The sequence below is a fragment of the Anthonomus grandis genome, chromosome 16 (genome assembly GCF_022605725.1).
Source record: "Anthonomus grandis grandis chromosome 16, icAntGran1.3, whole genome shotgun sequence".
In the NCBI taxonomy this organism is placed as follows: domain Eukaryota; kingdom Metazoa; phylum Arthropoda; class Insecta; order Coleoptera; family Curculionidae; genus Anthonomus; species Anthonomus grandis.
The window spans coordinates 17,538,721-17,552,553 of record NC_065561.1 but is presented as its reverse complement, the minus strand read 5'-3'; the positions used below and the strand labels follow the sequence as shown (position 1 = coordinate 17,552,553).

Here is a 13,833-nt window from a genome sequence, read left to right as displayed (position 1 = left end):
TATCTGGAACTCTTATAAGAGAAAAAGCTAAGGAGTTTGCAACTGCTTTAGGGCGGGACGATTTTGCAGCTAGCATAGGATGGTTAGATAAGTTTAAAACTAGGCATAACATCGTTCAAATGTCTTTATGTGGTGAAAGTGCTTCTGCAGATTTGGCGTCTTGTGAAGAATGGCAAAAGAATGTATTGCCCACTCTGATCGGTGAATATGATAAGGATGACATTTTTAATGCTGATGAAACAGGAGTTTTCTTTAAATGTTTACCCAACAAAATACTAGCATTTAAAGGACAAAAATGCCATGGTGGCAAAAACAGCAAGGAACGAATTACAGTTATGTTTGGAAGTAATATGAGTGGGACTGAAAAGCTTAGGTTGCTAATCATTGGTAAGTCAAAGAATCCACGTTGTTTTAAGGGCATTAAATCATTTGCAGTGGACTATGAGTTTAATAAAAAAGCATGGATGACAAGTGAGATTTATGAAAAATGGCTATTAAAGTTTGATAAGAAATTTGCAGCCCAAAGAAGAAAAGTTTTACTATTCGTTGATAATTGTCCGGCACATCCCAAGTCTGTTGAATCTAAGTTAAAAAATATTAAACTTGAATATTTTCCGCCTAACCTTACGTCAATCTTACAACCCATGGATCAAGGAATTATAAAAAAATTGAAGCAACATTATAGGAAGCGGATTGTTATGAAAGTTTTAGCCCATATGGAAGTGGCAACTCCTACAACTGTGACGTTACTTGACGCAATTCAAGATCTTAATAAAACGTGGACTCTGGGCGTAAAAGAACAAACCATTGCTAATTGCTTTAGAAAAGCAGGATTTGTTAAAGATAAAGTTCAACAAGATGCTGATAACTGGGACGAGGATGACCTTGTTCCATTATCTGAATTAAAAACCATGTGGACCTCATACAGAAGGGCTATAAACATGAGTGATGTTTCATTTGAAGACTATGTGACGATTGATGATAATGTACAAACAACAGGTTTTCCAACTGATGAAGAGATCCTAGAAAGCGTAATAGAAAATCTTGTTCCAAATAAAAAAGGTAGGCTAGTCTAGATTATGCCTTTTTAGATTGTAAGAATTGTTTTGTATTGTTTCAGACCCTGAAGAAAATGAAGATGATGGCCAAAGCGAAGGTGAGACTGTTCCGACACCTACAATTGACGAGACGATTTCTGCTATTGAAAAGATAAGATGTTTTATTTTATCCAGAGAAAATATTCCATATGAAATACACAATTCTTTAAATTTATTAGAAGATTTTATAGATAAGGAAAAATTTCACACAAAAAAAAATAACTGACTTCTTTAAACAAAATTTATAAACATATTGATATGCATACATATTATGTAACACATACAACATACAAAATTTTAGTTTTATACGAAGAAAATACTTTTTTTGGTACTAATAAACAATAACCCCTTAATTAGGCGTTTTTTTTCTGTAAGTCGAATTTTTTAGTCTGTCCCTTGAAGATTCGAGTTAGAGAAGTTTCACTGTACTTATAATATGATGGGTTAACAAAAAGCGGGTTGGCCATAGGTGAACTTTTATGTAGATATAGTCAGGATAAAGATCAAACGGGCGTTATCCTCACCCTGAGTTGCCTTAAACTTAAAAAAACAAAGGCAAAACTATTTATTTTGTCAGTTTATTTTAAAAATATATACTTACAACAATAAGGCAAATAAATATAACTATACAAACATTGAAAATATGGAAATGTCAATTTAAAAACGTTTCTCCAGGTTCCGTACGAAACCAAATAATAAATATATAAAAAATACAGTTTTCAGAAAAAAAAACAATATTCTGGCTTGTAGCAATAAAACTAAAAAAAAACACATTTTTGTAGTTAGTGTTGGCTGATTTTGAACTGCGGTCTATACTTTTTTGTTATAAATACTTATCTCTAAGCGAAAAATCACAAACCTCCGCCAAACCGTTCTTCGAAAGGGTCGCTTCCATAACAACAAACAGAATCAACAATAAGAAAACAACACTATATACAGGGTGTAACCAACAACAGTGCATTAAGTCTTCTTCCCTAGCTCGGCTTTTTGATCTTGAATTTGTTACTATGGGAGTATTTAAACCTTTTCAATTCTTGTCTAAAATAGTATATACATATTAGCAGCTTAAACAATAAGGATTCTTACCTAAAGTACTCCACAGTTTTATGCAGACCAGTATTGAGATCGACCTTAGGTTCCCACCCGATGTACTTTTTGGCTCTACTAATATCTGGTCTCCTTCTTTGCGGATCGTCTTCCACTTCTCGCACGTGTATGATTTTACTGTGACCACCCACTAGATTTTTTATTATTGACGCAAATTCTAGAATTAATTCAGTGATTTTATTAAGGTATAAAAGGAAAAATAAAGTATCGGTTTTTGTGTGAATTGCAATAATCGGAATGAAAAGCAGCAGACAAATCATATCAAACAACACAAAATACCAGTGATTTCTCTTTTAGTTACCATCAAGACGCATAAAAGGTTCTGTTAAAGATAGTAATATATTTTTTTTAATTTTATATAAGTAAACAGGTTTTAAATAAAAACTATGCCATCGAAAGCCACTGACTGGTAAGTAGTTCAGATTATTCAATTCATTTTGATTTGTTTACAGACTGGCTTAAAATATCAATGTTCAAAGAAAGTATATTTGAAAACTCACGTCTATGAATACTAAAATTTTATTTTATTTAGATGCCACCAAGTGCCATTTTAGAAGTTAATTTTATTTATTTTAGGCATAGGCGTTTTTTATGTTTTCATGTCGATATCACGTATCAAAAATACCTCAATTATTATGTGTGCTCGTTAATCGTAATTAACAGTAGTGACAATCTGTCGATTTTTTCTGTCTGTAAATTAAAATGTTATTTATTTCACGAATTTATAACAAAGTAACACTTTATGTAATTTAACCCAGATATACCTGAAATATATTTTCTTAAATTTTCTTCTAAATTTTTGGTATATTGTTCCTTAAATCTACCTTTACACATTAAAAGAGATTTTTTTCCTAAAAAATTTGTACCATAAAATGGGTGTTCGTTTAAACGGACAGTAGGCACTTGAGGTCTAAAAGGCAATGTAAATAAAACATTTTTTATGGGAGAATATTTATTGTAAAAATACAGAAAAAAACCCTTATTAAATTAGCTAATTTAAATTTAGGAAGTAGGTGTATGGTAGGTTTTTACAGATCACAGAAACTGCTTTATGACAAACCCTACAATGCGTTGGCTTTTCTTGAGTATCAACAAGGTGGTCAATCCGGTCAAATCTTGAATTGACATTTTCCAGGGATGATGGCCGAGATCTTTTACGGTTGCTTCGGCCCAAATTAGCTTCAAGAAATGCTTTAGCGATCCTCCTTCGAAACGTTAGATGATCTAGTTTGCCATTCTCTGTTTTCTTATGTAGAACCCAGGCATTCTGTATTGCTAAATCCAACATATGACAAAAAAGAGGAAAATACCACTTCTTGCCTCTAATTGCCGTTCGATAGAAACTCATATTTTGATCGCTACGGTCAACTCCCCCCATATATTTATTATATACTCTAATAGCTTGTGGTTGTTCAAGGCCTACACGTTTTTTTTCGGCATGTGAAAAACGTGTATCTGTATAAGTTGGTTGTACTCCTACAAAATTTGAAATAACATTTACAATATTATTGTCATTCCAGGACGCAATTATGATGGAACGTTTGTTTGTAGATTGAAAATCCCAGCTGCCTCGTTTTGATTTTCTAAAAATTTTTTTCGATGATAAAGGACAATTTGCTCGTCTGTTCTCTCTCCGGTGGCTTTTATTTTTCTGTTGGTCAGTTCTTCAACTAACGGAATGGTTGAAAAGAAATTATCAAAAAAAAAGATGATATTAGGCATTTATTTTTGAGCAAATTATATCAGCATAGTTCAAAATGACTGAAGGTCCCAATCCCATTTCTTTATATTTCGGTATTTCTGATTTGGCGCCTTGATAAGGTTCAAACCAGTTGATACAGCCATAAAATGAGGTACCGACCCAAAGTTTATACCCATATCGTACCGGTTTTCCTTTTATAAATTGTTTTCCTGGATGCCTCCCAAAGTACGGTACCATAGCATACATCTATGCTATGCTGCTCAACATGTGGTGCATTTGCTAAACAATTCTTATTTATTATGTTGAAAAGGGGTCTCATTTTTGCAAAACGCTCACTTGTATCTAGGGTATCGTTGTTACAGCAGTGAATGTTAGACATAATGTATTCAAATCTATCTCTACTTATAGAATTTGAAATCAAAATATTCCTCTAATCATCTGAATTTTCCCAATACATTCGTCTTCTACTAACCGAGGAATAGCCGCTTACCAATAATACTCCTAAAAAAGATTTTATTTCATCACAATTTATATCAGCTTTTCTGTTCCGTTTTGAAGCATACATATTGCTAAATTCTACCAAGAACTTTATAACATCTTCATCAAAAAACTTGGCAAAAAGCTGCGAAGGGGAACTTTCATTTGCAGCTGTCAATTCTGGTATCCAAGCAATATTTGTTTGGTTATTGTCAATATCGAAATTTTCCCATTTATATGTTTTTTTTTATTGGACTTTGATTTAAAAAAATGTGACAATGGCAAATTATCACTCTCATCCCACATATCTTCTTGGCGTTTTTCCATTTCTTCTTGGCTTTGTATATTTTCACTCTCTTGATCCTTATTGCGAAATTCTGCTTCTGCTAGTAATTGCGATGGTGGCAAGTTATTGATTGCCACTTCCTGCTCATCACCTGAATCTTCATCCGTGAAATCATCATTCGCATTTGTGGGTGGAAGAATTACTATCTCAATATCGTTAGTTGAGTTCGTGTGGATATCTTCTTCTAACTCAGCAAGAAGATCATTCAAGGTTAGACCACTAAAAAAACACCTATTATTTAGTCTCTATTTATAAAAAAAATTGATCATTTCAGCTATACGCCTTCTGTATGTTTTAACGTTCACACGATCTTAGAGACTTGCGCAGAATCCGAAACCATAATTTATTATGCGATAGTAGCAGAAATGTCATAAAAACATGTTTTCTACTCATTTGTAAAATATCATGCAATAATATAACAATTACCGTAAAGTTTACTTACCCGACAGGCCGCAAGTCGATTGGATTATCCATTATGAGACATACAACTGGTTAGAAATTGTTTTTTCACCTTTACCACAAGTATGCCTACCAGTATGCCATCTATCCGCAAGTGTCAGAACACGTGGAAAAAATTTTAGAATATCGATCTGCAAACTGTTCGATTAAACGTACAGTAGGCATATCTGGGTTAAATAGGATAAAACTATTTTTTTAGGATCTGGGCTGGGATTCTAAAATCATGATTCGACACGATTACTCGTTATGACTGATTCTAAATAACATTTTCAGTCGTGAGTGTCTTGCGGATTGCCTAGTTTTTAACGATTTGTCGACGACACGCTTGGGTATATCGTATACACCAGACGATATAGCTTCTTCCTTTTTTAATACGTGCATAATGTGACAGCATCCTTTTTTAAACGTATTTGTTTCATTTATTGTTTACCAATAGTCATACCAGGTTTTCATTAGTATAACAAGAAGCTTTCTTAAACACAACAACTAATAGATTTAATTCGACCCTATTTTCCACAACCTTCTGTTAATAATAGAGGCAGAGGAAGTAGAGTTACTATTGAATGGGCAGTTTGAGTATGTCAAGATTTTATGCCACAGATTATTACCAAAGAAGCATTGGACAAGATTTTAAATTTGAAATTAGCGAAACTACTGCAAGTCGTTGAATCCATAAAATTACTGAAATTATTGACACCTTATTATCACCTTGCTGACTGATTAGTTTTTCAAATATAAGAGATGAGAGAAATTAATAAATTAACATTTATGGAGAGATCCAATTTCCCTGGTGTTATAGGTCCTATTGATTGCACCCATGTTGCCATATTAAAACCAAAAGTGAATGAACACAACAAGTTTTTGTGATTTTCCATGAATTGAATTATTATTTTCAAATGGATAGTGGTGGTTTTAAACAACACTTTTTTATTTTAAAGAAATAATACAGGCATATATTAAAATAAAAAAAGACGAAGGCGAAAAAAATTAACAAAATAAATGAAAATTCTTAGTGTTTACTGTTTATCAATAGAAAAGACAATTGACGTTTCCATCTGTCAAATATTAGGGAAAATAACAAATTTATACCAAGAAACCTAAATCAAATCGAATAAAACGAGTTTAGCCGACGATTGAAATTTAGAATCACCTTTCTTGTCACGACTGAGTAGCGATCGAATTCGAAGTCGTGATCGTATCGAGATCGAGTCGTGATTTTACAAGTAGTTTGTACAATCCCAGTGCTGGAATATGGATTACTGGCTCTAAAGGTCACTCATTTGAGACTACTTATAAATGTTTGTGTTTTAAGTTGAAATTAAATATGAGCTCAGTGAATCTGATGCAAAGCTTTTAATAAATTTTACGAAATTATTTTGCACGAATTTAAAAAAAAATTAATTCTAAGTAAACGTAGTCACTAAAAGTTTCTATCAAGAAATGAAATTCTGGTGGAGCAAAACGTCTTTTAGCCAAAATTAAATGCTTTTTAAGAATCAATCAGGGCGTTTCTTCTTTAAACCGTAGCTATGTAAGTGCCGAAATAACTGGTGTCAATGAAGAATCAATAAAACATTTTTCCATTATCCTTAGAGTAATTACCAGTGAATGTGAAATCGAGTTAAGGCAATTTTCAGTTTTACTCAATGAATTGTAATTACGGACATCTCGAAAGAAATGTGGCGGTGCGCCGTCTTGCTGAAACCACAAATTATCTGTCGGGACAGCAGGGTCTTGTTCGTCTGGGTGTACGGCAGCCAAAGCAGGAATAAGATCTTCTTGAAGAAAATTCAAATAGCGTTGTTCTGTTAAGTTTTCTTCGAAAAAGTATGGCCCTATTACTTTATTTTCCACGATACCAGCCCAAACATTAATAGATTTACGGTACTGTGTATGAGCCTCAGTTGCCCAGTGTGGATTTGACACTGGCCAGTACCGACAATTTTGCCGATTTACGACAACGTTTAAACAAAAAGTTGCTTCATCCGAAAACAAAACTCGTAACCCGAAGTATAACGAGTATAACCAGAAATATGATTGCAGGTCTCATAAGCTCAATTTACTGTGTGTATTAAGCGTGAGTATGTGACTCCTTGGAGTAAAAAAGAAAACTTTCAAAACTCTGATCTCTGTCAACGTCATTTGTTGACTTAATTCGTCTTTAAGAAAAAAGCGTTTTAACAAAGTTTTTTCAAGTCACAAGTAATTGTTTAAAAAGGCCGTTTCGTTTCAGAAAGTGTGACTTTCTTCCCGTAAAAATTGGTATCCAAGCAAAAAACAAACTTACCATTTATGGTATGTTCAACGGGATTTCCCACATTGATCGGTTGCGAATAATTTGAACCCATTAAGGCCACAAGACCCTCAACTAAATCAGAAACGTATTGAAAGGACCTCGTTTGCTCCCCAGAACCATATACCTAAACATAAAAAAATCAATAGACCAAAATCGCCTAAAAAAATAACCATATTACAGTTATCACATCGTTTTGAAGGGCCTGCAATATAAAATTCGATACTACTCTGCCGTCGTTCATATGCATCCTAGGACCGTAAGTGTTAAATATCCTAGCGACCCTGACCTGCATATTTTCCTGTTTGGCATAAGCGTAAGTCAAGGTTTCTGATACCCTTTTGCCTTCGTCATAACAGGCGCGTGGACCTGAAGAGAACAAGGAAAGGACCCTATGAATTTTACATGGAAGTTTACTTTGCTTACCAATTGGATTAACGTGACCCCAATAGGTCTCGGGTTGAGGATGTATATCAGGATCTCCATAGACCTCTGAGGTACTTGCGATGAGTATCTTTGCATTCAGTCTCCTAGCTAAACCTAAAGTATTTTTATATTTGCATTATTGAGTTTAAAACAAATAAGATTAATTTTTTAAGGAATATGATCTCATCTAATTCTTTAGCAAGAAAAGAAATTATGGTGCAGACCTCTTTACTTCTATTGAAATATGTTAATTAGATACATATGTATGTAAAACAGTAAAGCATTGGAGCACCAAAAAACATTACCAATTTTACTCAGTTTATCCCCCTTATTCATTTAATCTATTTTTAAATATACATACTTTATTTATTTGTTTTAATCATACACCTTAAATTATATTTGATCATTTATTATATGTCTCTGGTTTTTTTTAACCCTTTCAGGCACATAAAAGAAAAAGTCTTTAATCAAAAAATTTTTATTAATAAATAAAAACTTTATACTCTAACTGATAACTTAACTTTAATTTTTTTTCCTTAATTTATTTACAAGTATCCTGCAGGACATGGTTTTATCTGGTAACCACTGTGAGATACAACATAAACTCGTTCCGAAAACAAAGTCTTAAATTTATGTGGTGTGGTACGTAATAAAACAGTTTTTATCCGAATTGAGACATTTGCCAACATTACAAGTATTGCAGGCCCATTTAGTTCGATGTGGCATTACTGCAGTGCTACATAGAGCACAACGTCTAGATCCTCCATGGACGGGATATAAAGAGCATTACTTTTTCTTACCTCAGGCGGTACATACGGCTTGTACCTATTTTCTTTTATGACGCTTTTTTTGCCAGGAGTGTTTTTTTAGTCGCTCCAATAAGACCAGAAATTATTCTAAGGCGAAATAACTTCATAGTTAGTTTTTCCGCATTCGGTGAGCTTCGATATAAAAAATACGAGTTTACCACAGAAACATCAATGAAGTGCCAAAACAGTCTATGCCACCATTTTCTTGATTTTAGGTAGGATTAATAAAATTTATAAAAATTAAAACTGTAAATCAAATCAAAACTAAATAACACTAATTACAAAATATATTATCAAATTCTATGTTCATACTAGATAACTCATACTGGTTTCACCGCGAAACCATAACAAGAAACGTTTTTACTAATCTTACTTTTGCAGACATTTGACATATATCGCTCTAAACATAACCGTAATGCTACACACCTACTAATCATATTGTACTTACCGCTTAATTTTATGCCAATTTACAATAATAAAAAAACACCCGCGAAATTGGATACTTCTGCAAAAAACCAGCTGACGGAAATATTTGAAGAACGGTAGCCTCTAATTGAATCAATAGAATGCCTTGAAAACATTTAATTCAACGAGCCGATAACAGATATCGCTAATACTGTCGTTGGTTTCACTTAAAAACCACTGTGAGACAAAATAAAGACTTTTGATATGGTGGTTTCATAGTAAAACCACTATGCCTGAAAGGGTTAATTAAAGTTTGGCAGTTTGTTGAGTTAGTGTACAATTTTCCATGTTCAATATAGTTAAATTAATTTTATCATTTACTCCTTAATTCTGGGGTATCCACCATCATCACACTGATTAACTGTGTGGAAATGGTGGACAATATGGTAAAAAAGTGACTTCTCAAAGGTGTTTGATAGAACGAACATCAAAATCTTCATTGAAAAATTAGCATGGATCATTACTTTCATGATTGATGTATCTGACAGATAGGTTTTAGACAATAAAAATAAAGAACTGGCTTTCAGGGGAGATTTTTGTAAAGCCTGGAGTTCCATATGTCCAGAGCGGACATGTCTGCAATTTTGTTCATTTGCTTTATATAGGTCATTTAAGGGTTATTGTAAGAGACTGTAAAGATGCAATCCGACCTAAATAACTTCTCTAACTGAAGCAATGGCAATGATTCAAAACTAAACATAAATAAATAAGATTATACGTTTTAATAGAAATTCTAGGTTTTAAAAACCATTAAGACTTTATTTCAAATAAGGCACTTAAACTGTTGAGATTTTTGAAAAGGAGTCGGTCTGATTTTACTGTTACCTTGTGAGATCTATCCTAGAATAATAAAGCAATATTTGGTCACCATTTTATAATTAAAAAGAATTTCGAAAGCATTTTAAAAAAGTTGCTATGGTTTATTGCATATAAATTTAAACTCCCCATAGAAGAAATTAATTATTTTGATATACAGTACATACTAAACATTCCCACCTTAGAAAATTATAAATTATCTATAGGATAGACTCTCCAGAGTTGTTGGAAAAAAATTGGTCCTTCAGAAAGACACTAGTGTAGAGGTTTATTTTATTTAATAAGATCAAATACAAATTAGTGTTTAATTTACTTAAATTATTATTCTATTGCTAATTTGGTAATACCCTTGATATTGCTTCTTTTCCTCCCAGGGCCGTATCTAGGGGGGGGGGGGTTTGGGGGTTCAAACACTCCCCGAAAATCTTATAACGTAAAATAAAATTGAAACCACTGGTAACTATAACTATAATTTACTTTTTAAAGTTTTAAAGGTGTCCAGGCTATAATTACAGAAAAATATCCAGTAGCAATATATGTGCACTGTAGTGCTCATTCTTTAAATTTAGCTCTTGCCCATTCCTGTAAGGTTCAGAGTATCAGAAATTGTATTGGAACAATAAAATCTATTGCAAATTTTATATAAATATCAGCTATGCGCACTGAGATATTAAAAAATAAAATTAAAGAACATGTTCCAAATAGTAAATGGAGTAAGTTAACATCCATGTGTGAAACTCGGTGGGTGGAAAATCATGATGGACTAATTAGGTTTACTGAAATTTTTAAACCCATTATTGAAACATTAGAAGAACTAAAACAAGTAAGAGATATTGAAACTTCTTCAAAAGCTTTGCAGTTCCTTCGAGCTATTATGACCAGTGAGTTTATTATCAGTATGTTAACAGCGTCCACTTTATTTGCTTTTACTCTACCGTTATGTAGAATTCTCCAGACTGTGGATTTTGATCTATTTAGCGCTGTTAAGCATGTGAATACTGTTATTAGTCAGGTCAGGAATATGAGACTGAATATAGATTAAGAATTCAAAAATATTTGTAAAAAATCTGAAGCTATTATAAAGTCTATAGATGATGAAGAATGCATAAAAATACCTAGAATAGTTTCACGACAGCAGCATCGTTCTAATGCCATGGAGCTACTGCAGAGGAATATTTTCGAATCACAGTTGCAATTCCTTTTTTTAATCAATTTATAGAAGAACTGATGAAAATCTGCAAGATTTGCAAATCACGAAAAATCACTTTCATTGTTATATTGTCTAGTACCAAATATGTGCGAAGCACACATAGTAAAAATGGAAGACTTGTTACCATATGAGGAATTTTTGGACCTAGATACGTTATCTGCAGAACTACAGTTGTGGAAACAAAAATGGATTAAGCTGCCTCAAGCAGAAAGGCCAAAAAATGCTCTTGATGCATTATCAGCACGTAATCCATCTTTGTTTCCCAATATTCATACTCTGTTGCAAATTCTGGCTACGTTACCTGTATCTACAGCCTCATCAGAACGATCATTTTCATCGCTAAGGCGTTTAAAAGACTATTTGCGCAATTCAACTGGTCAAGAGCGGCTAACAGGACTTGCCCTTTTAAGCGTGCATAGAAATATTATAATTGATACCGCAAAGGTCTTAAATCGTTTTGCGAGGGAAAAGCAAAGAAATATTCAGTTTGGTATTATAATTACTATTTTTAAAAATTTTAACGTTGTTAAATGTGTTTTTTAGTTTAAACTGGTATCTTCTTTTAGTAAAACCTATTTATAATTAAAGTTTTTTTTATCCCTAATATCTCAAATGTCACTGGCCTAACCCCCCCCAAAATTTTGGTCCAGATACGGCCCTGTTTCCTCCTGTATAAATTTGTTTAAAAGAGAAGTTAAAAATAACACTAGAGACTGACACTGTCTTAATCTGATTTGTTATGTTTTGTATAGTCAAATAATTTTAAATTATGTAATATGTTAATCTAGGGGATTTATATTATTATATTTAATATTTATTCTTGCACTGCTATGTTTATATTATTTTATTAGTTATTTAAAAAGCAATAATTGTAAATCTATTAATAAACTATTCTATTCCATGTCTTCTATTCAAATTCAAACACAGAAAATTTTAAGTTTTTAGGCTAAGATTTCATCAAAAATTAGTGAATGTAGTTAGGCTACATTTGGATATGGTAATTATTTTGAAATAGCAAATACTTATTTTTAGCTAACTAATAAATCTCTGAGTCTAATATTACAATATTTTTTTGTTGATATTGATAACAATGTCATTGAGAGGGTGATGCAGTATAAATATTTAAGATGCATGATATCTTCAAATATATTACTGTAAATGAGATTAAATATATATACTAATAGAGTTTATGCAGAACAACAGTCATGACACTATAGCAATTCTGTAGTAGTGAATTAATATTAATAAAGATTGTCCTTAATTCTGATTAATATTACTTTTTGCCGTTTATTTGTATGAAATCCACTTAGTGTGCAAATGACTGATTGAGCAGAATGTCATTTCCAAATCTGGCAGTTAAGCTTACATACATGACTTTACACTTTGTCATTTTAAAATTAAAACTTTTCAAAGCAACATACAAAACATCAGCGATAAAATACAAAGTTCAAAGTATAACAATATATTGAGTACAATCATAAGTAGTCTTTGTCATTCATTGCTGATTGATTAAATATTGATGCTGATGATTTAGCTAGATCTATATAATAACACTTACCTAAAATATTTATTGTTCCTAAAGTATTAGTCTTAATAGTTTTCACAGGGTTATGCATGTAGTGTGGAGGGCTGGCAGGACTGGCAAGATGGTAAATTTCATCCACTTCAATAAAAAGTGGATTCACAATGTCATGATGAATTAACTCAAAATTTTCGTGGCCTATCCAGTGCTCCACATTTCTTTTTCTGCCTGTGAAAAAATTGTCTACCACTATAACTTCATGACCTTCTTGCATTAGCCAGTCTACCAGGTGAGAACCCACAAAACCTGCTCCACCTGTCACCTAAAATAAAAAAATTACATAAATTTAGTTGAGGTTAACAAAAGTGCATATTTAAATTTTTATTGGCCAATTTACTCCTTACAAAATTATAAATTGGAAGATTAGTTAAAACTAGTATAAACCAGCTCACCAGGATCCTTTTCCTTTTTAAATAATTCAGGAAGTTTACGTCAGGATAAGTTTTTGGCACTCTGCCTTCGAGTGAAATGATCTTCCCTTCGAGTGTCTCAATTTTCCTATAGGCTTCGTTAAGCAGGTAGTTGGCATGATCTAAATCCTCTGGGAATTTCCACCTGGTAGTTTCTGACCTTCCACTTCCGTCTAGAGCTTCGTTCGGCAGGTTTTTAAATAAAATCAGGAGCACTTTGGGGGGATGAATATTGTCAATATTTGTGCTACGATTTTCGACTTTAAAAATAAATACCTGCCAATGCCACACAAGCCAGAAGGACATATTTATATCGAACGCTTATTTGCATCATTGTCACACATTTTTAACAAAGGTTTAAACTAGAATTTTACATTTTTTTTATCTTTAAAGGATTAACAAAATAAATACTGACAAAGGTATAACAGCTCTCAATTTCTAAATAAATACTTAACCTAACTTTTCATCTTTTTATCTCTAGCGGCATCTTCTTCTTTTGTTTCCCTATTACTTCTGGTTTTTACTTGATGTTGCTAGACGATAGGGAGAGGTTGCAGCTTTAATGTTTTGTGATTTGGCAAAGGCGTTTGACTATGTCTCACATGATATATTACTAAATCTTAGTCAAAAAGTA

The 13,833-nt window shown here is 32.6% G+C and overlaps 1 protein-coding gene across 1 annotated transcript; it reads right to left on the bottom strand.

Moving 5' to 3' along the window:
* Nucleotides 1-1,659: 1,659 nt before the first annotated feature.
* LOC126745577 (UDP-glucuronic acid decarboxylase 1) lies at nucleotides 1,660-13,644 on the bottom strand. Its single transcript, XM_050453479.1, has 8 exons — nucleotides 13,476-13,644; nucleotides 13,182-13,414; nucleotides 12,766-13,051; nucleotides 7,908-8,021; nucleotides 7,663-7,850; nucleotides 7,476-7,608; nucleotides 2,184-2,361; nucleotides 1,660-2,135 (listed from the first exon to the last, which is right to left on the bottom strand). Exons 1-8 carry the CDS (start codon nucleotides 13,531-13,533, stop codon nucleotides 2,072-2,074), a joined length of 1,254 nt encoding a protein of 417 aa, XP_050309436.1. The 5' UTR covers nucleotides 13,534-13,644; the 3' UTR covers nucleotides 1,660-2,071.
* Nucleotides 13,645-13,833: the final 189 nt, after the last annotated feature.

What these genes read in the sequence shown, in the direction of transcription:
- LOC126745577 (XM_050453479.1), bottom strand. Translation starts at nt 13,533, where the DNA reads ATGATGCAAATAAGCGTTCGATATAAATATGTCCTTCTGGCTTGTGTG. An exon ending in TAAAAAGGAAAAGGATCCTG is followed by an intron (nt 13,052 to 13,181) that starts GTGAGCTGGTTT and finishes TTTTTATTTTAG; the next exon opens with GTGACAGGTGGAGCAGGTTT. An exon ending in CGTTGAACATACCATAAATG is followed by an intron (nt 2,362 to 7,475) that starts GTAAGTTTGTTT and finishes AATTAATTCTAG; the next exon opens with AATTTGCGTCAATAATAAAA.